At 52.5% G+C, this 26,045-nt stretch overlaps 5 protein-coding genes and 4 pseudogenes across 5 annotated transcripts; 6 read left to right on the plus strand and 3 right to left on the minus strand.

Moving 5' to 3' along the window:
- Window positions 1–2,301: 2,301 nt before the first annotated feature.
- On the plus strand, window positions 2,302–4,698 carry SAPIO_CDS6238 (Uncharacterized protein; the record flags this gene model as incomplete). Its single annotated transcript, XM_016788393.1, has 5 exons — window positions 2,302–2,467; window positions 2,590–2,789; window positions 2,867–3,370; window positions 3,424–3,525; window positions 3,583–4,698. The coding sequence occupies 5 exons, from the start codon at window positions 2,302–2,304 to the stop codon at window positions 4,696–4,698; spliced, it is 2,088 nt and encodes a 695-aa protein (XP_016641974.1).
- Window positions 4,699–4,988: 290 nt separating this feature from the next.
- Window positions 4,989–8,205, minus strand: SAPIO_CDS6239 (uncharacterized protein; the record flags this gene model as incomplete). Its single annotated transcript, XM_016788394.1, has 2 exons — window positions 4,989–7,749; window positions 7,799–8,205. The coding sequence occupies 2 exons, from the start codon at window positions 8,203–8,205 to the stop codon at window positions 4,989–4,991; spliced, it is 3,168 nt and encodes a 1,055-aa protein (XP_016641975.1).
- A 576-nt stretch (window positions 8,206–8,781) lies between these two features.
- SAPIO_CDS6240 lies at window positions 8,782–10,116 on the plus strand (annotated as a pseudogene; the record flags this gene model as incomplete).
- A 1,808-nt stretch (window positions 10,117–11,924) lies between these two features.
- SAPIO_CDS6241 (Plasma membrane zinc ion transporter) lies at window positions 11,925–13,789 on the plus strand (the record flags this gene model as incomplete). The annotated part of the gene is made up of 4 exons (XM_016788395.1): window positions 11,925–12,138; window positions 12,279–13,310; window positions 13,370–13,469; window positions 13,531–13,789. 4 exons carry the CDS (start codon window positions 11,925–11,927, stop codon window positions 13,787–13,789), a joined length of 1,605 nt encoding a protein of 534 aa, XP_016641976.1.
- A 1,184-nt stretch (window positions 13,790–14,973) lies between these two features.
- On the plus strand, window positions 14,974–16,198 carry SAPIO_CDS6242 (uncharacterized protein; the record flags this gene model as incomplete). Its single annotated transcript, XM_016788396.1, has 2 exons — window positions 14,974–15,291; window positions 15,377–16,198. The coding sequence occupies 2 exons, from the start codon at window positions 14,974–14,976 to the stop codon at window positions 16,196–16,198; spliced, it is 1,140 nt and encodes a 379-aa protein (XP_016641977.1).
- Window positions 16,199–19,168: 2,970 nt separating this feature from the next.
- On the plus strand, window positions 19,169–20,014 carry SAPIO_CDS6243 (annotated as a pseudogene; the record flags this gene model as incomplete).
- Window positions 20,015–20,973: 959 nt separating this feature from the next.
- Window positions 20,974–22,142, minus strand: SAPIO_CDS6244 (Cytochrome c heme lyase; the record flags this gene model as incomplete). The annotated part of the gene is made up of 3 exons (XM_016788397.1): window positions 20,974–21,232; window positions 21,293–21,906; window positions 22,014–22,142. The coding sequence occupies 3 exons, from the start codon at window positions 22,140–22,142 to the stop codon at window positions 20,974–20,976; spliced, it is 1,002 nt and encodes a 333-aa protein (XP_016641978.1).
- A 976-nt stretch (window positions 22,143–23,118) lies between these two features.
- SAPIO_CDS6245 lies at window positions 23,119–23,541 on the plus strand (annotated as a pseudogene; the record flags this gene model as incomplete).
- Window positions 23,542–24,952: 1,411 nt separating this feature from the next.
- SAPIO_CDS6246 lies at window positions 24,953–25,795 on the minus strand (annotated as a pseudogene; the record flags this gene model as incomplete).
- Window positions 25,796–26,045: the final 250 nt, after the last annotated feature.

Genomic DNA, 26,045 nt, shown 5'->3' on the forward strand with positions numbered 1-26,045 from the left:
TGTCTGTCTCTGCTGCTCTCGGTGGAATCTGGGGTCAGTCGAACATGCAACCCGCCCGCTCAAGATCGAATGAAGATGTTAAAAGAGATTCTTTTTATTCAAGAGGGGAAAGAAGAATGTATGGAAGAATTTCAGATTATGACGACAGAATGTGAATCGAGAGAGATTTAAACTAGGAAGGTGGGAAAGATGGGGAGAAATAAGAAATGCCGATCCATGCTTGTGTTCGGCTTCTCGAAGGTCTTAGGAAGAGCGGCTGAGATGGGACGAGATCGAAAAATAGATTACGACAGGGTCTCGGGGCGAGGCAAGGGCTCTAACAAAGAGGAAAAACAAGGGATTGGGAAACCCTCCCGTCTCGCACACTTGGACGCAGGGCGAGCAGCGGGCGATGACAGCTGGACCCTCGCTTTCTTGCTTGTTTGGCTTGAGACTGGGGGTATGTCACGCAGGCATGCGAGCCATGGGGACAAGCAACCTGGGGAGTCTCGCAGACGAGTAAGTAAAACCTTGGCACCCGTGGTAGCGTAAGCCCATATCAGGCACCGAGCAATGGGGTGCGCAAGGGGGGGATGAGGGTGTGGAGGTGTTAGTTGAGACGAGATGGAAGATGGGGGATGAAGGGGGCTGGCCTCGTACGCGAATGCGTGCAGGACAGGCAGACAGAGGGTGTCAAGGAAAAAACCGCCAGCCAGCCAGCTTGAGGATGGAGGCGAGAGGGGTGCCAATCTCACTGGCGGTCTGTTCCGGAGTCAACTCAGTACAGATCAGACCAATGGATATTGGTCGCCGTTTCCAGCGTTATCTAGACTCGGTTGTTTCCCTCCTTGTCAAGGTCTTCGTTATCAGAGCAAGCAGCTAGAGAAGTTGAAACCGACCAGCTGATCGGTTGGTGCATAAGCTTGGTGCACCGCCACGAACTACTTCACTCGTTCCTCTTTTGTTCTCCTTCGCTTCGGGCTTGGACGGGTTGTGGAATCGGCCAATGTGTGCATGTCTTGCGTCGCAGTGTGCTGCACGCCAGGCCCAGAAAAGAACAAGAATGATACGGAGTTAACGAGTTTCGTCCTCGACCAGCACAGCCTTTGCCACAAATGAGGAAGCGCTAGGCGACGAAATAAACCAGATCAATTGATATGACGGGATTGACAGCCATCCATTTCCGCCCTAGCTGCTATTGTTTGCGGGGGGACGAAACGGACTAATTAGACCCCGGTCAGGCTGTCATCTATTGATCCATGTTTCTGTTCTAGTTCCAAGATCAGCCCCAGACTCAACCCCGGCAATGGCGGGAAACATTTGAATGTCTTTGTCCCTGCAGGAGCTGAGCGGGAATAAAATTAAGAAAAATGAGGGCTGGTTCATACTCGCCTCGTCTCGAAGGTCAAGCGCTATGTGGCTGGACAACGTCCCCCCAGTCAATATCACCAGGACATTGACAAACTCGAGAAAACCATGGCGAGGCTGCGGATATTGATTTCAGACACGGGACTTTGTCTAAGATTTTCCACCACACTTGGCCATTCGTGGTATCCACCCCGAAATCCCAAGATTGACGTCGAGGTTGGGGTATCAGAGTGTTTGTGCGACAACCTAATATAACCATAACCATTGCATTGACCGACCATAACATGACCAGACCATCCCAGACCACGCCAAGAAGAACCTGCAGCTCACTGGCACTTGCATGGGGGCGGAGTAAGATGCCGGTGGACGAAGCTACCCTTGTCTGGTAACGCCCACACCCACCCTGAAGGACAAGATGCATGGATGCATGCGGGCAAAGGAAAAAAGAAGCGAAAACGAGGCTGTCGAAGTCGGAACGAGTCAGGGAGGTGGGCATGCGACACTAAAGAGCTCTCTCGCTCACTCTCCTGGGTTTAGCGGGCGCGCACGAATTGGCAAGGCATTTTTCTGGCATCTGTGATTTCTAGAATCTAGTTTCTAATCTGAATTACAAGTAATTGTCGTCGTTATCTATTTCGCCCTGCCAATTTCCTCTTGGTCTTCACTGACACCAGGAAAAGCGCTTCTGTCTCTTATTCCTCTTTTGCCCCCAGATGACACTTCCCAGGGCTGATTCAGTCACAAACCTAGCGGCACCATCGAGTATTGTTTATCAATGCCCCTAAATTACTTCAACCGAACAGCTGCTTCCTGAGGAATAAACCGGGAGAGCATCGTGATCTCCACCTCCTGTCCTCTCCTCAAGTCACTTGACTGTAGCATTGAGGATCGCCATAGAAAGAGAGAGCGAAAGACATAGAGAGAGGGAGAAAGAGGGCGAGGGCCACCACTATCATGGCCTCCACAGACTTTCCTCCCATGCGACCTCCCCAGAGGACGCTCTTCAACGATATCGAGGAAGAGATTGAAAATCCCGATGAGATTGTCACCGCTGCGCCGGCCGAACAGTTTCGGTTGGGTTATCTCGATGTCACTTGTTTGATTCTCAATCGTATTATTGGTGAGTATTTTCTCCTCTCGAAGATTGAGCAGAAATATATCCATCTCTCTGTCTACACTCTCCTTAAATATATACATTATATCTCACATATGTCTCAATTCATCCCACTAACACTTTTCAAGGCACCGGAATCTTCAATAGCCCAAATCGTGTGGTCGTCGGCACTAACAACACCGGCGCTTCGCTTTTCTTCTGGTTCGCCGGCATCTTATACGGCCTCTCGGGCGCTCATGTCTACGTCGAGTACGGGCTCAACGTGCCCCGCTATGTTATCGACGGCATCGAGCAAACCGTCCCTCGCAGCGGTGGTGACCTCCATTACGTAGGTTTTTTTTATTCTATTTTCCATTTCATTCTTTTCCCATCATTAACCAAATACACGACACTAACATCCTTAAGCTCCAATACGTCTACCGCAAACCCCGCTACAAAAAGGACACAGTCCTCTTCTTTGCCTGCCTCTACGGCATATCCTTCATCTGCCTCGGCAACATGGCCGGCAACTCCATCTCCTTCGCCGTGCGTGCCCTCCAAGCGACCCACCCTGGCACGGCACCCGAGGACTTTAGCCCCGGAGCAGTCCGCGGCATCGCCATCGCCGTGGCCACCGCCACATGTTTCATCCATGCCATCTCGCGCCGCGGCGGCATCCTTTTGAACAACGTGCTCGCCATCGTCAAGGTTGGTATCCTACTCCTGATCATCGCCACGGCCATCGCCGTCGCTGCAGGAGGGCTCCACGATGAGACGGGGGCCGTGGTGCCGAACTATATCGGGCATAATACGGCGAGGGACAGCTCTTTTAGGTATATTTCGGATGAGGCGAGTGGGGAGGCGAATGGGTATGCGCAGGCGTTTTTGTCTATTGTTTTCGCGTTCTCGGGGTTTGACCAGCCGAATTATGTATGTCTACCTCTCTCTCTCTCTCTCTTTTTTCGAGGCTAATCATATTCCAGGTTCTCGGCGAGATTAAACGTCCTCGAAGGACTTTCCCCCTCGGCATGATGACTGGAATCTCCATCATCTCCGTACTCTACATGGCCGTCAACATCTGCTATGTAAGTCCTCTCTTCATCCCCCCCTCTCCAATCCCACCCATCTAACACAGCTCCCAGATGGTCGTCGTCCCCAAAGAAGCCCAAATCCAAGGCAACGTCGCCCAGCAATTCTTCCAACGCACCTTCGGCGTCCTCGGTAACAGCGAAACCGGCGAGCGCGTCCTCAACGCCTTCCTCGCCATCTCATCCCTGGGCAACATCATCGTCATGACCTACACGGCCTCGCGCATGAAGCAAGAAATCGCCAAGGAGGGCTTCCTCCCCTTTGCCAAGTTCTTCGCCCAGGACCGCGACTATAGCTTGGGCCGTCTGCTGAGATGGTTCCAGGCCCGGGGGTGGTTCAGGAGTATCCTGCGCCACAAATGGTTCTCCCCGGAAGCCCACTCGGAAAAGACCCCCGTGGGAGCTCTCTTCCTGCACTTCCTCTCGTGCATGGTCCTCATAGGAGCCACGTCCCGTCTTCGGCCGGACGACTCGTACAACACTCTCTCGAGCGCATCCGCCTACCTCTTCCCCGCCTTCTTCGGCTTCCTCCTCGCCCTAGGCATCCTCATCCTCCGCTTCGGAACCCCTCCGGCCACATCAACGGTGAACACGCCGCACCACCCATCCGTTCCAGGGACGCAAGGCAGCGGCAAAAGGACGTGGACGGAAATGACGCGCGGCTCAGTGAACCCCACGCTCAGCGTGGTCTGCGCCGTGATCTACCTCCTCGGCAACGCCTACCCCATCATCACGAGCTGGGTGCCCCCGTCGGCTCGGTTCGGGCGCTCGACGGTGGCGTGGTTCGTGGTGCCGACGATTTCGTGCGGCGTGCTTGGGTTCGCGTCGCTTTGGTTCCTGGGGTTCCTTGCGAGGGCGAAGAGGAGAGAGCATAGGAGGCATCAAGAGTTTGTGGTGGAAAGGTATCCCGAGTTTGAGTATGCTGAGGGCGATGATGGAGGGGTTGTCGGTGGAGGGGAGGATGGGGAGGAAGTGAGACGGAAGGCTGGGGGGCTGGTGCTTGTGCATGAGACGGTTTCGTTGTTGTGGAAGGGGAGGGATACTATTGAGTTGGGGAGGATGATGGCGGAGGCGAATGGGCATGGAGGTGGAATTGATAAGGAGAGTGCGACGGCGTTTGTGAATAGGAATCCGTTTGCTGGGACGGATTTCGAGGGGATGGGGAGGTGATGGGGAGGTGACGAGGAGATTAATGTGTCTCCTGGGTTGGGAAGCGGGAGGCAAATGGATGGGTTATGGGTTTCGTCGTTGTTTTCTCTTTTCTCTAAGATATCCCGTACACGTAGATTCAATCTTGTCAGGAATACATTTATATTTTGTTTGATGAAAAGATCATCTTGACGTCGATCAAATATCATCTGAGCCGAGCACACTCACGATGGAGGCTAGCCTCGGGCCTCTGTCAATATTCAGCTCGGAAGTAATTGTATCTGTCAGTTATGAGGAGTGTTGCAGGCGCGTCACTTCACCCTGAAGGAGACTGGAGCCATTGTGGGGTTGAAAGTGAAAATTCCATAGGGATCGAGCTCGATCACTTCCGGTTGCAAATACCCACTGTCGACGAGCCATTGTGCTGCTGACTTGATGGACATGACTTCGTTCTTATTCTCTTCCCAGAGTTTCTGTAGCCGAGCCTGCGAGAAGCATTCCCCGAGCGATTCAAGATTCACCGAGTCTGGCTGCCCTTCTCGTTTAGACCAATGCTGATCGAGGTGGATTACCATCTCTACTGTTTTCAAGAGAACTTCCTGGATAGAAAGGGGGCGGATTCCCGGCCCTTCATATTTGAAGATTCCAATAACCTTGAGGTCCATTGGAGCCGTACCAATCAGAGAGTCGAAATTAGGTGACTCCTTAGATTTCCAATTGCTAAAAACGATGCGAGTGAGAGCTCCCGCGCTTACTTCAACAACGAGCGAGAAGACGTCATTTCCGTTCCCATTTTCCAACCAGTCTGTACAATGGCCAAATCCTGGCTCGCCGTCATCGAATTGGAAGGCAGTTAAAGCGCATCTTGACTCCATGGAAACGCCTCGATTTATGAATCGTGGAAGAATCCTTTCTTGGTCCTTGTACCATTTGTCGCTATCAAGTCCCCGAGGAGGGCCGGACAAGAGCCAAAGCAAATACCCCATCCAAGGCGTAGGATACGCTGTATCACGAGTACCGGTTTCTCCAGAGTCGAGATTTGATCCGTTGTCGAGCAGCCAGCTGATGACTGGAGATTTATCGAGAAATGTCGTGTCTCCGAATCTCAAAAACGAAGACAAGAGTTGGTCCATGTACCCTTGGTCAGCCAGCCGCTCCTTGATCTCCGATTCAAAGCCACACTCAACGGCCTCAGTAAATCCGTAACACGCGAACAGCCCTAAACAATCGCGTTTTTTGTCTCGCCACTCGGGTAACCCCTCAAGTACCCTGCGAGCGGTATTGATGCAACCGATCTGATCTGCACAAGATAGGTGCGGTTTTAGCATCAGGAGGCCCTTTACTATGTGCATGGCGCTGTCGCCAGGATAGAAAAGGGGGCAGAATTGATATGGAGCAGGGAGAATCTCGTAGTCAAACATGAAACTCAACACAATTTGACCCTCAAATATATCTTTCTCGGTGAGTTTGGCGTGTGCCAAGATATCACGGCCTTCGTTGGCTAAGAAATCAGATGCGCTGCGATGAATAAAGGCCACTGTTGCGAGCCTCCAGTCTCGTTTGCCACTGGAACTCCGCTCTCCCTCGTCAAGGAAAGAAACCTCAAGAAGGCCAGCACTTCTCGCTGGAATTTGCTCCTTTATTTGCCAGCACCGTTTATCCAATTCGTCGCGTGAGATAGCTTGCGGGTTTTCCAGCAGCTCTTGTCGAATCCGAGGTCTCACTACAAGCATCATCATCGCAACAGATTGGTAGACATTGTATAGAACACTGTGGAGATCAGGATGCAACATCACCCCGAAATAGAGCGCCGCATCTTCACAATAGTCGGGTTCATCATCACCTAGGCGTTTCCACATGGCGTTGTACATTTTCGTAAGGTCGTTCGGCAGATTCTCGACGCGCTTTCTCCGAAACTCCCAATCGTCGGATTCGTCAATCCCCCTTAATACGCTGTTGACGACAAGCCGAACCCACAAGAAAACACCTTCAGCCTTCCAGATGATAGAAAGGATGAGGTATTCGGCTTCTTTTTCATCTTCCTCAATACAATCACACAACTTGGCGCGAACAAACTTCTCAATATCGTCGCGCGTTAAATCTTGCAGTCTGAGGTGCGGAAACGCTTCTAATTTTCGTACGAAGGCCGGCTCGGGTCGACTGGAGACACATAATTTAACTCGAGGCAAAGACTGTACGAAATCCACCAACCCAAGAATGCCATGTGAAGCATCGTCTGCTTCATCGAGGCCGTCGATAAAGATGTATACCCAACTATTACCCATCCATTCAATGGTATCGCGAAGGCACGACTTTAAGTCGCCCTCAGACCAATCGGAAGGTGACCTCTTGAGATGAGCCTGTCGTAGCCGACCGACAAGCAGCGCCGCAGCGGCCTGGTGGGTGGGGGAGGATAAGATCTGGTATAAAAGAGAACAAAGAACGCCTTTGCAGCTCCTCTGTAAAGGGTTTGTCCCAGGTTTCCAGAGGAAGGCGCTTATAATCAGCACATCTTGACGGGTTTCCCTCGGGATTTCCTCTGTTCTTGAGTGGTTGATAAGAAACTGCATCAAAGTACTTTTGCCCGAGCCTGCTTTGCCGCTGACCCAAAAAAGCCCCTTGTTGTTCCGCAGCCACTCGCAGAACAAAGAAGACTTCCATCGTGGTTTATCAAGTTCACTCTCGCTCTCTTTAGACGTAGGTTCGAATATCCACTCAAAAGTCCCTTCAAAATGTTCAATTGCTGATTGATTGAGGCGCGCGTGCATTTCTTCAAACCAAAGGCTCTTAATAAATTGCTGGACATTCTGCTCGCTGTGTTCAAGCCGTCGCTCTTCCTGTCTCTGAGCAGCAGCCTCGTTTAGCCTCCTATCGAAGTGGTCCCGCGTGTTGTTGCCCTCCGTTTCGATAGCAGCTTGGATATCATCCCGGATTTTGGTGAGCTGGTCAGCAAGTTTGTTCGATAATGGAGTGCCGTTGGCCCTAAGTTGCTTAAGGATGAAATCTTGTAGTTGTTGGCGCAAATGCCCAAAGCTGGAGGCAACTTGTTCCTGATCCTGCATCAATCTCTTACTAGGAGGAGTTAGTAGAATACTCATTTCTGTACGATTAATAAACTCACCGAAGATCAAGAAGAACCTTCGTATCCATGTCCTGCTGGATTTGACCCAAGTCCTTCTCCAGTCCTCGTATTTTCCCTTTTTTCCAGATCAAGTATTTCACAGCACCCATCCGCTTGGATCCCTTGAGTTTTTCTAGCTCCGTGACTAGTTCACCGGCGACGTCCAGCATAGCTTTCGCTTGCTTCTGGAGACCCTGATCGCATTCCGAAATACTACCTTGGCCTTGCGAATCGCTCAATTGTCGGAGTTCATCCCCAAGCTTTCGAAGTGAATTTGAATACCCAAGCAGGCTCCCTTCCGGCGCGTGCCCATCTTTCAGACTCTTGACGAACGTCGCAGCGTTGTAACTCTGTTCGACGAGCTGCAAAACATTGCACGCTAAGGACAAGGCAGCAACAGCCTCCATTGCGTGTAGGCGATACGACGAAATGCAGTACGGTGAGGAAACAATGGGAGAAAGAATGGCTTGTCATGGAGGAGTGTTTGAGCCTTTGCGGGAGGGGAAAATACAGGAGGGGTATGACCAGGCTCTGGCATAACCGCTTGAAAAATCGAGGCTGCTGGACGGATCCAATCCAATCAACGGAGTCGCCCTCCGCCACATGTCCACATATCTTCCCCCAAAGGGGACATTTTTTCTATTTGAGACGCTGTTGGTCAGCGAAGGTGGAATGGGTGTTTAGGATGGACAAATCCAGGAATGATTGGGATATTAAAGCTTGGGTGTTTCCTAGAAGGTGATCATGCACACGGCTATTTCACATATGTTAGTTTCGGTGTCTCCTAATATGATATTGAGGACTCCGATTTTTCTGCATTCGCAATGATTGTCACAATCGAGATCGTTCAATGTCGTTTTTATCACGTGACTAGATGTACGCTCCGAGCTTACACTTTCCGAAGCCGCAGAAACCCGATCAACTTAATTTCAACCTCCCGACTCGTCTCTCATCAGAGAGAGAGACCATGCGCCCCAACCACCATGCGTCGCACTGACGACGTCTCCAAATATGATCCGGACCTCGGCCTCCCGACAAACCCCCTCGATGGCGTCCTCGGGCCCGTCATCCCGCCCGACCACGTCCTCCCGGACAAGCAACCGCGCACCAACGCCGCGACAGCCGCCTCCGCCGCTTCCGTACGCGCCCTAACGAGCCAGGCCATCGCCTTCTACTTCCGCGCCCCGGCGAAATCCTTCTTCCGCACCCGCGTCGACTACCTCGCCTACGCGCGCGCCGTCCACCAGACCCGCAGCGAGCTGCTGGCCGCGCACCCGCCGACGACCTGGGCGGGAAAGATTAAAGGATGGTTGGGGGCCACGACGCCGGGGGTGTTGACCTCGGCCGTGAGGCATCATGGGTGGAGCGTCATTCCTGATCAGATTTTGCCGCCTTTAATCGCGAATGTTGGTGTTGCTGCTGTGCTTTATACGAGTTATTTGCAGATTTTGGGGACGTTGCATGAGGAGAGCGGGAAGGGGAGCAGGAGGGTGTATCCTCCTCCCGATCCGTCTTATACGTTTACGGCGGGGTTCCTAGCCGGAGGGTTACAGAGCCTGGTTGCGGCGCCTCTGGATGCTATCCAGGCGAGGTACGACCACCGGGACGTTATATCTACGAATCCTAACGGAAGGCCGGCGAGTATGTGGGCGTTCAGCGCCGCCAAGCTGCGCGAGATCGGCATGCGCGGCATCTTCGCGGGATGGGGCCTCTCATTCGTGAAAGACAGCTGCGGTTCTGCGGTTTTCTTCAGCACATTCGAGTATATCAAAGCGCAAGGCTACTACAAGTTCGTGCGATGGTACTATGAGGGCCTCGATGAGGACATCGTCGACACCCTGGCGCGCAAGAGGCCGCACAGCGAAGGCCTGCGCGTCATCCGCCCCCACTACGCCATCGAGCCGCTCTTCCTCCTCTTGGCCGGCGTCGGCGCCTCTGTCACGCAGCAGGTCCTCCTCCACCCGCTCAACCACATTCAATTCGAGCACTGGAACCACCTCGAGGATATCGACGAAAAGGCCCGGAAGCTGAGGAGCCAGCCCAAGACGGGCTCCTGGCTTGCGCGGCTCCGCTCTCGTATGTTTCGTACATATTACCGCGCTTATGGCGAGACGTGGGCTCAGTGCCTAGCCGAGGCGCGTTCGGAGGGCCGAGGGATCGTTAGTTGGTTGTATCGCGGGTTTTGGTGGAATACGATTCGGCAGGTGCCTAGTACGAGCGCGGGCCTCATCATTTTCGAGCTGCTGAGGAGAAAGTATGGGTTGACGCAGGATGAGGTGAGGATTACCAAGGATGGGTACGATATTCTGCTCTCTTAGAGGAAGGGATAGAGGGTGGTATGCAGCATTTTGGGTTGGCGTTTAACATAGACGGTTCACTTTGGTGTTTTGGAAGATTTGATTTCAATGTCTGTAGAATAACCACCAACTTAAGTTTAGTGAGTACTGGGAATTATTCTCTACTATTTCGAATTTACAAGTACTTCGTACTGCCCTTCCCCTGCACTCGTTGAGGCGGCATTCGACCAAGAACTGTGTTATGATTGATTATGAGGGCAAAAACATCTTGATCGAGGGGGACGGGCTGATTGGGCAGGTTGGGCTGATCGCACGAAGATGATCTGTTGATGCCAAGCTTCAGCTTGATCATATTCAATATCAGCAAGTCTTTGTAACCCAGAACCTTTCCATTTTCGTTCCAGAAGATTCATGCGGAAAAAATTGTTCTGCGCGGAGACTAAAACGGAAGTGACACCCAATCACGGAAGTCATTGGGTCTCTATCGCGGAGCCGATAGGTCGGGACCTGGCACCCTAATCATACTACGGACTGCACCCTAGCACACCTTGCATCTCTTGACGGAATGAAGCGAAAGTGTTTTCAAGTTGACCTCTCACGAGTGCCCCCGACTCCGACTCCGAAGCGATGTCGATGTCGCTCATCCCTTTACACAGATCCGATACCCGGCACCGCCCGCGTGGGTGGGACGACACTGGTGGGACGTTAATGGTGATCTTCCCTCTTTCATGTCTCCGGACCCTTGTCCGACGCGGGCGTGCCGTGGGGATTGAAAGAACCCGGTGCGTTCTGGTTACAGATGAAATACGAGGTAACATCGACGACGTAATCTAGCGAGGACCGAGCGTGGGACGGAGATGAGTTCAAGCTGTTCGATGAGGTTTGAGCGTTCCGCCCCCTCACTGACACAGAGACTCGAGTTGTGATTTTTGATATCTCGACAAAACTGGTTAGACGAAGATGAGGTTGAACAATCAGGAACTGAAGTTGGACAACAGGGTACAGCGGGGTACAAAGTCCATCAGGCAAGGTTTCTGGGAAATCGATCCAGGCCTCGGCTTGTGACTCGGGTTACTGAGGGATGGTGGGGTCGATTGCCACCACCAATTTGCCTGGGAGGGCATGGGTTGAGAGCACTAAATCGCTATTTTTGGGGGTATGGCACCCTGATAGTGGCCGGGTCTTCCCGATATGAGCAAAACCGCAATCTCAATCACGAAGATGAAAGCACTGCCAAGGATACATGGAACCTGCGCCACTATGCTTGGGGGATGTGATGTGCAAGTACTGCACGTATTTTATAAATTACACGGAAAATTCCCGAGCCCTCAGGGTAGTTGTTGTCGAGGATATTGCCTCCTGATAGCGGCGATAGTGTACTTCGTAGTTTACGAAGGGCACTGGAATTCAAAGTTCAAAATCCACATGATGCCAGGTTGAGGGCAATCGTGGCTGACCTAATATTATTTTCCGGCAAAGTTCCGAGCCATCAAACAATGCTGTGGTGCTCCTGTCAATGCTTGAGACTTGGTGGGGTTACGTGCGCGCATGTCACAAGTATCTCAAAGTCACTCGACCATTAAACGAGTACTCTTAAAGTGCCCGCAGAAAAACTCTGGGCAAAAGCCGACTCGGAGACTACAAGTACTTCGTAGATTTCCCGCTTGGCCGACTCGAGCTTATTTGCACATTCAATTCTACTCCCGAGACCTCAGTTCACAAAAGCACCACTGTAGATCCTGTCCCTTAACTGTCGAACTGCTTGACCTTTTCTTGCTTCTGATCACTCCACTTGACTTGCACCGCAGTTTTCCGAGCGCGCCACCAAGATGAATCGCCCATCTCGCACTGAAGATGACATGGTCCATCCGAACTGGAACCAGAACCCGCCGTTCCTTGCCCCCGATTTGACTACTTGCGAGGACCTCAATGGAATTGCCAACTCGAGGATGTTGAAGAAAGCGTCTGGAGGATCGGTGGCTGCCTTTGGGTTATTGGAGAAACCTGGGCTACGTGCTGATTCTGACAGCGAAGCAGACGGGCGTAAGTCTCTTGTCTTTGTCTTTCTATTCTTGGTTTCAGTTCCTCCCCATACTCGCGCCCCCCTTTCCGGGGGTTGACCGGAGAGCGTTTAAAGGTTCCTTGGACAGGTAGCTGACCGAATTGATTGATTCCCTCTCTAGGTGTCTGCCTTCGTCTGGAGATTGTTCCTGTACAGGAACGTCTCCGCCGCCTAACACGCCAGTTTATCAAATCCAAGGCCTGGTCGTGGACCTGGTGGATCTTCTCCGTTCTAGCTACATCCTTCCTGCTGTCCTCGACTGGTATCGTCGCCGGAAACGGCAGCGCACCCCAGGCCTCCCCCCCAACGGCCAAGGGCACTCTTGCCCCGCGAGTCCTCTCCAAGAGGGACGAGTGCGAAAATGGCGGCGTCGACCCCAAGGAATACAACGTGCCCCTGCACGTCGGAGCCCTGCTCATCATCATGTTTGTCTCCTCGTTCGCCTGCGGCTTCCCCATGATTGCCCGGCGCTTCCCGGCCCTCAAGATCCCGGACGCCTTCTTCTTCGTCGTCCGGCACTTCGGAACTGGCGTCCTCATCGCCACGGCTTTCGTGCACCTCTTGCCCACCGCATTCCTTTCCCTCGGAGACCCTTGCCTCTCGGCCTTTTGGGTCACCGATTACCCCGCCATGCCCGGCGCTATTGCGCTGGGAGGCGTCTTCTTCGTCATCGTCATCGAGATGGTGTTCAGCCCCGCCCGTCACTTTTCGCATTGCGCACCCCCGGCTGCGGTCCTGCGACCCGTTGGCATGGACACGGCTTCGTCGGCTGGTAATAGGTCGCGCACCTCCCTCGACGATGATATCATTGAGCCTGACACTCGTAGTACCACGTCCCCCATCATCGCGATGAGAGATCGACGAATTGAGGGTGGCGCAAACAATAACAACAACAACCTCCCGGGCGATAACCTCGCCCGGCGCGATTCGGCCGACAAGGCCGTGCAGATTTCTTCGCCCCTCGATGATGCCAACGCCGAGATTGGCTTCTCTGCCCGGTTTCTTACGCCCGAGCAGCGATTGAAGAAGGAAGTCTTGCAATGCGTTTTGCTTGAAATCGGCATTTTGTTTCATAGCGTTTTCATTGGTATGGCGCTTAGCGTGTCTGTTGGGAATGACTTTATCGTCTTGTTGATTGCTATTGCCTTTCACCGTAAGTTATTTTCCGTTGTTAGCCAGTGCTCGATGCGCAGTTACTGACGAAGCTGCCAGAAACCTTTGAGGGTTTGGCTCTCGGGTCTCGCATTGCTTGTATAGATTGGGCCGGTCACCCACACCGACCCTGGCTCATGGCTCTCGCCTACGGCCTCACGTAAGTGTCTTCTCTACCACGTAAAAATTAAATAGCCCATGAACTAACAATCTGGCGACAGGACCCCCATCGGCCAAGCCATCGGCCTCGCCACTCATTCCCTTTACAACCCGAACTCAGCCTTCGGCCTCGTCCTCGTCGGAACCATGAACGCCATCTCCTCCGGCCTCCTCGTCTACGCATCTCTCGTCGAGCTCCTCGCCGAGGATTTCCTCAGCGACAAAAGCTGGGAGATCCTCCGCGGCAGGAAGCGCGTCATTGCGTGCATTATTGTCTTTGCGGGCGCCTTTTTGATGGGCCTCGTCGGCGCATGGGCTTAATTAAGCCTTGGCTTATTTTTGTCTAACAAAGACGCTGTGCTTTGCTCTAAGGATGGCTATTCTATTTATGCCGTGGAATGCTGAGGCGATGTTGCTGTCTTTGGCTTTCTGCTGGTGTCCTGGTTCTTAGTGCTTATCTGACCTTGCTGGCTACGTTTGCTAGGACGACATGTTCGACGTGCTTGGAAGAGTTTAAAAAACTTTCCGTTTGCGATTTCTTATTTTCTTTCTGCTTTTTGCTTTCCTCTTTTCTTTCCTTTTATTTTTTTCCTTTGCTCTTTGGCAGATCTTGCTTGCGGAAAGTTGTGGTATTCTAGAAGTCACCTTGCCGGTCTTGGGAGCTATCTTGATCCATATTGATCGTGGCCTTCGACAGTTCCACGAGGGGTTCGGGTTCGAGGGTATGAGTTGCTTTTGTTTGCTTTACTTTTGAATTTTGGTTATATAGGCACCGCCTCAGGTTCCGACTCTTCGAGTCGGATTGACCATCTATAGGGATGAGAATACAGAAAGCAGGAAGGACCAATTTCTTCCTGCTGCGATGGCTTCCCCGTTGTGATTCCTTGGAATCAATCCCGAAGTATTGAGATCGTATGAATCATTACTTGAACGCACCTTTGTAGCGGGGTGGAGATGATTTTGAGCGCTAGATTTACCCCTGACAGCGCGTCACCATATGTCAATGCAGCGGTGTCTCGCCCTGAACCTAACCCAGGTTGTGGTCGCGTCAGTGGCGTTCAGAGCCTATGATCGCTGACCTATACGAAGTACTGGCCAAGTTATTAACACCTAGCGCGTCAGCGAGCCCCTGACCTGAGCCTGGCACCTGGCGTTTGAACCTTTTCCCCTTGCAACGCTCGCTCCTTCCCCCGCCATTTCTCCCACGAATCATCACGTCACCTCGCCTTAATGGTATCTCCCCCGCCTCTTTGTTTCCCGACACTACTGCTAGCCTTACAGTTCCAACCAACGCCCTATGATTCATCACATCGATCAATCTAATCCAATCGACTCGCCAACCTAGCGACGCCTTACTCTTATCAACGACTCGCCCAGCCCGAAGCCAAACTTCCTCGCACTTCATCTTCATCCCTCGATATCCTCGACATCCATTCTCCCCGATTTCCATTCCAACCTCAGCTTAATCACCCCTATCCTCAAACGTCGACGCACCTTCACAAGCAATGCCAGACATCAACACCCTCCCAGGCTCGTCCACCCACTCCCGCACCGCCTCAAGGCGCGCCTCGACAAACCCAATGCCGCCCCCTCCAATCCCGACATCCCCCTCTGTGAACATCTTGCCCTCGAACCAAAATGCCGTCGCCGGCGGACAGATTCCCTCGCCGCTGCCCTCGCCGCAAATGTATCAGCCCGCACCAGCAGCCGCGGTGCCCTTCGCCAGCGTCGAGTCGCTTTCTGGGCCAGGACCGCTGCGTCATCCGAGGCCGTTGACTGCTGCCGAGCTGCATCAGCAATTAGAGCGTGAGCAGGAGGCGGTTGTAAGTACTACGAAAACAAAAATCTACTGGAAGAGGGCTGGAGGGAAAAAGCAACATCAATATACTAATTCCAGGGGGACGCTAGGTCAACCGTCTAACACGCGAACTCGCCCTGCTCCGCGCAGCGCAAAACGCCTCCGTCGTTTCAAACGCATCCTCCACCTCCGCCAGCGCAACAGGCCCCGAAAACACCCCAGCTCCAGGTACAACAGACACGCATCTCCTCTCTGGGGCAGGCTACTCGTTCCCCACCCCCCGCCACCACCGAACATCCTCCAACACCAGCGCCCGTAGCCAAACAGCAGCCCTCCTCAGCACCTCCGCCGACGCTCGCCGGCCCTTCCACCCACCCCCTCCCCACGACCTCTCGCGCCACAGCAGCGTTTCCCACCGCAGCAGGGCGAGTTCACCCGGTCCGCAAAACGTCCACCTCGGCGACGGATCGTTGCACTATCTGCAACAACAGCGCGTGCCGCATACTTCGGTGACGGGAAGCTCAGTGGCCGCGACACCCGGGAGCGCGGCGGGCGAGCCGCCGTATTCTCCTGGGATGATACAGGGCACGGCGAGGTATGAGGAGACGGCGTTTTATAGGTCGGAGTTAGAGGTGGCGAAGAGGGAGAATGAGGTGCTCAAGAGGAGAATTAGGGAGTTGGAGAGGATGGTGAGGGAGAGGAGGGCGAGTGATGCGGGCTCTTCGAGGCAGAGGAGCGAGAGCGTTAGTACGGTTGCGAGTGTTAACGTCTCGGGGGCTGTTGGTGGCGGTGTTGGGATCGCTGGGCCAAGGGAGGGAGGGAGGGCGGTGGAGAGGGAGAGGGGGGTTAGTATTACGGGGAGTGTTGCTGTTGGTGTGCCTGAGGAGGAGCTCAAGGTTGGGGAGAGTGCTGCTAGTGCCGGACTTCGTTGACATATCGGAGTCGTGAAAGTATTGGCGAGGTGGGGGAGGTAGCGAGGACCACGGTGGATGGACCACACGCTGGGACTTCGAGATTTATCACTCCGCTTTCATGTTTCGTGTTTGGGTGGTTCGGCGTTGGGGATACTGGGATGGATCAATAGGCTACGAGAGCAATGACTAGTATTGATTTTGGACGAAAAGAGGCTTCTATGGTGATAATTGACGGGTTGTCTCTTGGCTACTGCTTTTTCTACATCTTCAAATGAGGCTGGTGATATCCTAGAGACTTGAGCCCCATGGTCCTCAGAATCGAGAGGACCAGTCTAACTTCAACTCAGCTCAACAAACTCATAAAGGCAGATTTCACTTCCTATTTCAGGAGAAGGCTGGGGGTTCTTCTTCCTCAGAAGTCACACAAAGAAACTAGAAAAGTCAGCACGGATTCTACGAGAACAGTGGAAAACGAGTATCGAAGAAGGCTTTCACATGGAGTAAGTAAATTGCCTATTTTTACTTACACATGTGCGGCCTCTTTCCTCGAGTACATATTGCTTCTATATTTGCATTAATTTCCCTTCGTAGTCGACGAACGAGCTGCCAGAAGGTGCAACCCGCTAGCCAATCTTCGGTCTTCATATTCCTTCCTCCCCCACGAGCAAGGCCAACATGCTGGCGGCCAACAACGCAGCCCGCAGCCCGCAGCCCTACCGAGGAATCATTCGAGTCACGCCTCCCCGAAAAATGACCGTTGGTTCCACAGATCAAATCAGGCAGCCAGCTCGGGTTCTTTCTTCCTCTTCCCTTCCCTTCGCCGCCCTAAGAGTGAGATCCCGCAAAGCCTTGTTCTTTCCGATACCCCTCAGAACTCAAACCACCGACGAAGTATGTTCCTCACCAATGTCATTCGCAGGGAAGATTCGGTGGCTGCCGAAAGAATGCGAAATCGATCCGGCCTTCAATCCGGGCCTTAAGGGTTGTTATGACCACCCCGTCGTGGTGCTCTCCACCAAAGCAGACGAAGAGGGCAAGGTGGTTATACTCATAGTAAGCTGGACATCATCGATGGCGCTCCGCCTCACCGTCTGTAATTCGATAACTAATGAGAGAAAAAAAAACTCATAGATGACATCTTTCGATAGCACAGACCTCAACGAACGGCACCCCCGCGACGACCGAAACATGAAAATCCGGGCCGAGCACCTGCCGATATATCCATGCCGGCCCCACCCGGACAACGGTATCCTTCTACGCCTAGCGCCCCAATGCCGGAACCTATCGAAAGAATCATATGTTAAGACTGGGCGGAAGCATTCGGTGCACTTCTGTATTCTATCAAGGTACAACCCCAGAAGTCGCAGCGAATTCGTGCTTAGTGAGGAGTCGTACTCCGAGCTGGTTAGGTACTGCGACTTCATTCCACAGACAACTAAGAACCAAGAGACTACTTCGGAGGCTCTTGTTCACCCAGGTCCAAGCCCACCAAGTACACCGAGTCCGCCGAGTCCGCCAAGTCAACAGCTACATCTACAAAGGCACGAGAGGCTCGCCGACCGGGAAGCAGCAGATGTTCGCGGCTATGGCACCACCATCATGCGCCCATTCACAGAGCAGGAGCCACAAGTTGCGGTCCTTCCACAATTTTATTCAACACGCTCTAGATCGGATAGAACTACAACGCGCAATTTATCTGAGCGCTATTTCAACTTCGTGAAACAGCTGGGCCGTTTGGTTCTTTGCCTGTTAGGTTTGTTGATCTTGCTTGCGCTGGGGAAAGGCATATATTGGGGGGTAACTAAGTTAGTTACGCTGGTGAGGATAGTGGCCGAATATGCGGTGATGATCTGGGATGCGATATTGAGATTGATTGAGAGAATGCGAGATTGGGCGTCAGGACTTATCTGATCCATTTGATGCCATCGTGGTCGGCATCTCCCAGGCAGAGGTTACGGCTATCTACCGAGATACGGATGTGGCATTTGATCATAGTTTGAGCTACTTTCATCTATTTGAACAGCAGTTTCCACCAGTCACTTGAATCTACTATTCTTTTTCGCTGGTATGTCCGACCTACAGATCTCTGTACAGAAACGGAAGCTCGAGAATACTTCTCGTCTGTTGATGAGCTGTGGGCTATATAATTCAGCCTCGTTGTGTATCACAAAGTATTATGAAGTGGGTGCTACGGGTGGGATCGTTAACATGGAACATTGTGCACTCTCCGACTACCGCACTTCAACAATACTGCGGACCATGGAACAAGCAGACTCGGGAACTCTTAGTTGAGATATTATATCTGTATTCCGAGATAAGGCTGACTGTGCCTACTTCGTATTCCTCAAAAATCGCGCCCAAGATTAGAAAATGCAGCCCTCTGCTAGAACCAAAGAAACGAGCTCTAAAGGAGGCTTCTATTGCAACACGAAACAAATAAATTGTTATTATTTATTTATATATCTTTTCTTGAGGGCGTAGTCCTTTGTTTGCATTGCTTTTCCGTATTGCATATCAGTAAAGCCCAAAGAAGGAAGGGAAAGAAAAGGAAAGAAGGGGAAAAAAAGGAATGATGTTTTGATACCGGTGGGTGCTGGTGTTAGAATCAATGCCTCGTCATCCTCACTTCTGAGGAGGCGAGCCCCCTCACCCCAGCCTTTCTTTGGAAGTTGGCCGCCTCTCTTACTCCCTGCCATGTAAGTAAGCCCTCGTCGTCTCGTATGCCAACATTTCGGCAAGGCGATATGCCGCAACGGGGCTGACACATCGTGTGCCTTGTTTGTGGGTGACGACAAACAAATATCAGGCAGCGGCGACCCCTTCGTTGGCTTGAGGGCTGTACCTTCCAGGAGTCCATTCCTCCATCATAAAATGGGATTTCCTTAACTCCACAGAAAAGACCTGCTACTTTCAACGCAAAAAAATAGCCCGATACTAAGTTTTTTGCGAACACGAAGGTAATCGTGTCGAGGGCAAATCACTTTCAAGATGCCAACAGGCACGCATATTTCCAACCCATACTATCTCTGGGCTTGTTCGTCTTCTACCTTGGATTCTGGCAAGATGGATCTACCTTTTGCTACTCTGACGCCCGCCAATGTTCCTGCGAAGCTCGCCTTCAACGACACGTACGAGGCTATCCTGCAGGCCCACCAAAGGGCGACGACAGACGACATCCCTGCCGTGCGTTATATACAGGAGATCGAAATGATCTTGCATAAACCGAAACTGGAAACCTGTCTGGAACAGCTTGATATCGTCGCGTCCAATGGAGCCTACCTCGTCACTCGACCAAATACCCCCGATCATAATCGCCCCCGGGACCCGGAAGCTACAATACAGGAATTCGCAGCCACTCTCACTGCGAAACTGGAGCTGGTCCTCGAGACCCAAGAATTCCGACGGAAGAAATATGGAGATGCTGCGTTCGAATATCTCCCGCGGCATACGCCGCCTCATGTGATGGAGAAATGCAATAAAGAGATCGAGAGGCTTTACGAACTCTGGGATGCTCCTTCGCCGCCGAGTGATAGTGAGGAGGCTTGGGAGAGAGAGAGGGAGATTGTGGAGATCATGTTCAAGCCGCAGTCAAAAGCCCCGAAAGACCTGCCATCGGCTGATCGTCTCCCAACGCCCCCGCCCTCCAGCCTCGGGACAAATTTCTCGCGGACTATCCTTCCCCTCGCGTCTTGTGCTAGCCAGTCTAAAATACCCATGTCTGCGTCGGAGGCCACAACGGCACGAGGGAAGAAACGACGGTGTTCGGACGCAACGGAGGGATACGAGACGCGATCTAGGAATAAGAAAGCCCGGAATACGGCAGAGATCCCCTGAACGAACGCCATAGGACTGGCTTACTCCATCAATCGAATGGCTGAATATCTCCAACACGGCGCCAGTGTTTACCATACCACTGTCAGGGAGCATTCCGTTGTTCGGCCCCCCTGTTGCATGATGGCCAATCCGCTTTTGAGCTGCACGGCATCTTAAGACAAGGAGTCGAAGAGAACGGGATTCAAAGGCGACATTGAAGTGATGATAGACATTATCTGGAAGGGCTTAACATACGCTGCCCCCGATCCCACGTCGTGGACAGCATCCGTTAGGCATCCGATAACATATTGCGCCTCTTATATCCCCCATTAAAAGGGAAGAGACGAATCAATCCTGGAGGCACACAGGCTTGGGAGGGAGCGCTCGAAAAATACTTAAGTCTCCAAAAGGAGGTGACGACGACCGTGAGCGAGGGTAATGCCGTTTTCTCTGCTGGTCGTATTCTCTGCTGGTCGTATATGAGGGGTGCCTTGCCGTACGAACGCAGTAGAGGAATTCCTCATCGTGGGCATAGATTAAGTAACCACTTGATGGCGCGGTCTGTTTCATCGTAGGATAGAATATCTATGTGAGCGTTCGCGGAGCATTGAGTTGACTTATCAGACATCAATATCAAGCTACTATCCTTTCCACGCGAAACCCCAAGTACCCATACGGGCAGGGCATTAAAACTTCATTAACTTGTCTTCCAGACTGTCGTACTATAATACACCCATCCATATTTCTTACGTCCGATCGAAATCTCCCAGGCCATCCAAGCCCTTTTTAGCTTCAAGAGGGGAGTGAGTGTTGTACAAAAATGCATATTACATCCAAGAAAAAAAGAAACGGCGATTCCGGGGGCATTCCTAAACCCACCCAGAGAGCCCAAAACGACCGAAAAACTCCTAGGTCAATGCTTTTCCCATCCGATGGTTTCCACTTCTCTTACAAAGGGCTCGCAAAGTGACTAGCGACTTTCAAGTAGTCTTAACTTGCTTCTCAGCCTCCCTCGCGGATCCACCGGAAGCGCGCCACCAGACGTCGCTGCCCCAGCGGATGAAACGCTCAGCGGCGCCGGTGGGCGTCATGGCTGGGCGGACGTCGAGGTAGAAAACGGGTTCGCCGGTGGGTTCGGGAGGGCCGGTATAGTAGTCGATGACGTAGCGGACTTCCTTTGTTTGGCCGTTGACGTTTCGGGCGACGTACCAATCGTGGCGATCGAAGGGGGGTTCCATTCTGGTGGGAAACCGGTTAGTTCGGAGCAATCTGAGAGATTTCACATAGAATTCCACTCACCCAAACTTGGACGGGTAGACGCGGGCCATAAGCTGAAGGAAAGCAGCCTTAGGCGTCATCTCCTTCGGCCGTCCCTGGAACCGAATCAAAGTCGGCTCAGTCTCATAAGCCTCCCTCATCTTCATCAACTGCTCCGGCGCATTCTCCTCGCCCCTCCTACACGCCTCCCACCCCTTCATCAGCCCGCTAGAAAACCTCTTCTCCCAACCGACGACTTCGGCCCAGGCCCCCTCGTTAAGGAAGTTGTGCACGGCGACCATCTCCTCGACGGCGGTGATGTCGGTGTCCTGGTAACCCTTGCGCAGGAGGGCGTGGTACATTTGCTGTGGAGAAGGGTACTCCCAGTTCTCGTTGGCGTCGGCGCGGGGGATGGAGGACTCTTCGCGGCTCGTAGGGAGCTTGATGGATTGGTTCGGGGCGGGCGCGTTGGAGAGGTCGGGGAACATGTAGTTGAGGGGGTTGAGCTGGGAGAGAAGGGATTTCTCCTTGGGGGCGGGCTGGGGTTGGCCGTGGGGGACGGGACAGGCAGAGGGAGCGGCGTCGTCGGTCGTGGGACGCTTGTGCTTGCTCACGGTGAAGGCGTCAATGGTAGCTTTGTGCATGGGGCATCCGGCCTGGACGGAGTTAGTGATAAGGTGCCAGGAAGCTCGGAAAAGTTCCTCCAGCAATCTGTCCATCCCATTGATCCTCGCCCGGTGCATTGAAAAGGAGGGATTCCTACCGGCGGAGCCTGGCCATCCTGTGCTGCGGCAGGTCTCGAGCGAGCCGCATGAGGGACAGGACAGCCCGTTGCGGCGGGTGTGCTCGCGGGAGCCGCGGTCGCGGAGGTATCGGCCCAGAACCAACCCATAGCTCACGACGAAGAATTGAGGCTGAGCGGCAAAATAAACAAAAGACTCCCTCTTTCAGCAAAGAAGAAGGTCGAGTTGGGGCCGTGGGATGGATTACCGAGGGATGGTGGGATTGGAGCTATGGATCTGATGGATTGGCTGCAATTGTCAGTCCATGATGCGCGGCGCGAATAAATTTCTTTTTTTCCTTTTTGCCATTTGCTCCCAATCAGTGACGTCGTATTATTACTTCATCCGGAGTCTCGGTACGTACTCTTTGGCTTATTCATCCAAAGGCTAAGAGCCGCTTGAGAATTTGAGTCTTCAAATTTGGACCTCATTCGTCCGACGAAGCAAGTCCAAGGGACAGAAGGCACTTGGACTGTTCAATTCATCCACCAATTCTTTCCCCGAAGGAGACATTATCGACACCGAGAATAGACACAGACTCCCAAAGGAACCAAACACGAGGGCACTCCCACCTCCGATCCGCGACCCATTTCTCGCCCTGCCTAACTCTGGTCGTCCGCCCTGCCTGCCTTCCTGGCCAACCGCAGCAAGACCGACAATCCCATTATGGGCACACTGCCTCAGCCTTTGGGAAGACTGGCCACGAGACTGCGGAATTTTTTCTCTTGCATCGCCACAGAATGTGTGTAACCTCCCGGTCACCGAAACCGAGGGCCCAATACGGCCTTTAACGGGAACGCCTTGATCCTTTTATTATAGGCGTTCTTTTCGCGACGATATGCAAAGGCAGATGGATCGATGTAATTCTTGGCGTTTCCCCGTTGTAGATCGTAGCTTTGCACTTTCCGCCTCGTTTTCTATGTCGTTCCGGTGTATATCTACGGTGAACCCCCTCGTAAACTTTGGAGTGAAGCAATTCCGTGCCATGTCGAACAATGAAGCAAACATCACCAACATTAAATCAATAGCCTACATACCTCGGTATCTCCATACAGAAAACCGTAAAGGAAGGGAAAAAACAAGACAATGGCGCCAACATCACACTTTCTCACATCCACCTCCACCACCACCACATTAACCCGCCGCTCTATCACCCTCGATGACCCAATCTCTCAAGCCCTCGTCGGCATCAGCGTCGCCGCCATCCTTATCACTATCCTAATCCTCATCTTAATCGGCCGCAAAAAGAGAACCGATGCCGAAATCAGCGATGAGTTACGCTTTCGCCCTTACGACAAGGACATGTCTAAAGAAGACCAAACCAACGCCGAGAGGACCGCCGTCCCGCTCCTTGCCGAACCACCTTTGACGCCGGGGTTGTATCCGCCTCCGGTTGCGAGTCCACCGGGGAGAGTGAAGGTGGAGAGTGAGGAGCGAGCCTCTTATTGGGTACTCTCGTCGAGAGCGGGATCGAGGTCACCTTCGCCTATGGGGCCGAGGCGCCTTTGAGTTGATGGAAGGAGGACTTGGATATGGTTATTGTTTTTTTTTTTTCCCATTTGAGGAGAGAGGTCGCTAGGTGGATCACATTTATGGACTCCTACATCTACTGGCTTGCGGTATCTTTATTTGTCTATGGAACGGCTTGGTAGCATCAAAGGAGTTTGGCGCAGAGTTGCTTTCGTCCAGTGTTTACATTGTCATTTTACATCCAGGCGGAAATACCCTTCAGGCACCATCAAGTTAATCCTGTAAAAATACACACATTTGACCCAATAAACAGCGTCAAACTCACCACGATCTCTCCCATCCGCGTCTTTGAAACTAGCTTAAACTCCACTCTCATCAAACATCTCCCCCGCAAAAGATAATCACGCAATAAAGCAATAAAAGACCCTCCACACACGCCGCTCCCCTTCTCCGGAACATCTCGGGACACGGCTCGGATCATACCAACCGGCGCGTCCTCAGAACGGCTCCGCTTCGGCACGGGATACGCCCCCTCGCCTAATTCCCCCCCTCAATACCCTAATTTTTTCTTGCTCAAGCAACACTAGACGAGCCCCTCTCCACGAACTAACGCGGCTCTTGCCCCTCACTGATCGCGAGACTAAAATAACGGCTTGTGTCGGGGGGCGAAGGTTTCATCGGGCCCCAAACAAGCGGTCAACGACAAAGCCTTCCGTTTCCAGCAGCATGCATACGAGATCGTTTTGGCATGCGATGCGAGCCTCGGATGACTTTCAGGGGTGTGTAATAAGGTAAATATGCAGGGTATTCATTCGAGGTCTCGAGACGAGCTTTCTGTTTGGGAAATACCTGTGTATAGAATTGAATTTCAAAACATGTCTGTTTCTTTTTGCCTCGTATCTATCATCTAGTTAAGCTTAAACTTCGTAAAAAATTCCTTCAGTTTCGACGTTTTCTTCATGCTTTCGCCATCCGCTGTCCAAGATGCTGTGAAAATATCCTCTCGTGCTAAATCTCTCATAAACAAAGGAAATGATAATGAAAAAAAAAGGAACATTAAAACGATATATATGACGCCAGTTGTACAAAAACCACATGCGTAAAAAAACGGTATCGAAGTTCGAGTTGTTCAAGTCCTCGGGCTCGAATACATGCGCAATCTTTCGCTCTTCTTTCCTGCTGTATATGATGTTGATGACACTGCTCCTGCTCCTGCTCCTGCTGCTGATGATGCTGAGGATGATGCGCATTCTGAAAAACTGAAAAACATCCTCGAAAATGCGCGAGTTGAAAATTCGATTGGGGTATGAAACGCCAGTTCATGATGCTTTTTTTTGCTGTGATTTGCTTGCTCCAAATGAAAAATGCAGGGAAATAGAAAACGCTTGGTCTCATGAACGGCATGCCAGAGGGTTCATTTCTAGTTCAGTGAGATTCACCGGGAACCATTTCAAACCCTCATGGTCTTCCGCAACCACGGGAACCACCGGCTTCTCCTCGACTTCCCCTCTGCACCATGCATCGTCTCCGCATCGTCCAACTCCAGGCGATACCGCCTCACACTCCCCGAGTCGTCGTCAAAGTCGAGGTGGCCACCGTCCTTAGGAACCATGCAGTTAGGCACCAAGTTCCTCCGGACCCAGCCACGAACGCCTCGCCTCGCCGCGTCTATAGCGGCGTACTCGAGTCGGCGGGTGTGATCGCTCGTCCAGTATTGAGTCGTCGGAGGCGGCATGGGAGGGCGGGAGGCGACGGTGTCCTCGACTTCAGGGACGGTGATGTCGGGTTCGGGGAATTGGAAGAGGGTGTGCGGAGACATGGTTGTTCGGGTTTGGGCCGAGTAGAGGGAGGAGCAGCCTGGTGCAGCGAAGCGGGGGGCTCCTCCGCCTGGGGAGAGGGCCTTCGAGCCGAGAGACCTGGTTGGCGGCGTGAAGGATTCGGAGCTGAGCTTGCGGGCCCGGAGGGCTGCGGCGGCAGCGGCAGCAGCGCTAGCAGAAGCCGCGGTTGTGGTGGTTGCGGTGGTAGTGTTGGTGATGTTGGTGATGTCAGTGGTGTTGGTGGGGGTGGAGGATTTTGTAGACTTCGTGGATACAAGCGATTCGTAGCCGGAGTCTTGACGCTGCATATTATAAGGGCCCGTGGCTTTGTTGTCGGATTTTTGTTGCTGTACTATTTGTACGGTGTCGTCGAAGCTGTGTGCGGATTTCGGGAGGATGGTGATGGAGGCGTAGGTTTGGCCCTTGGAGAGGCGGCGGCCTCGTGTTATAGCCGCGGTCGCTGTTGATGATGACATAGCTGCAAGTGATTGTAGGCTTTCCTTTTTTCTCTTTTCTTTTTTCCTTGCGAACTAGGATATTGATACACCCATTGGAGGGTTTTGTTGGAGTTGGTTCTCGGAAGACAAAGGAGAGGGAGTATGGTTCATAAGAATAAAACCAATGCAGCAGGGTTTCGAAGTGGCTGAGAAGTTGATTTGTTCAATCCGAAGTTGGAATGCGCGATTATGACCGGGCTGGAAGTTCGGACAAAGTAGGACGCAAGAT

Source organism: Scedosporium apiospermum, assembly GCF_000732125.1.
Source record: "Scedosporium apiospermum strain IHEM 14462 chromosome Unknown SEQ_SAPIO_0101, whole genome shotgun sequence".
Taxonomy (NCBI): Eukaryota; Fungi; Ascomycota; class Sordariomycetes; order Microascales; family Microascaceae; genus Scedosporium; species Scedosporium apiospermum.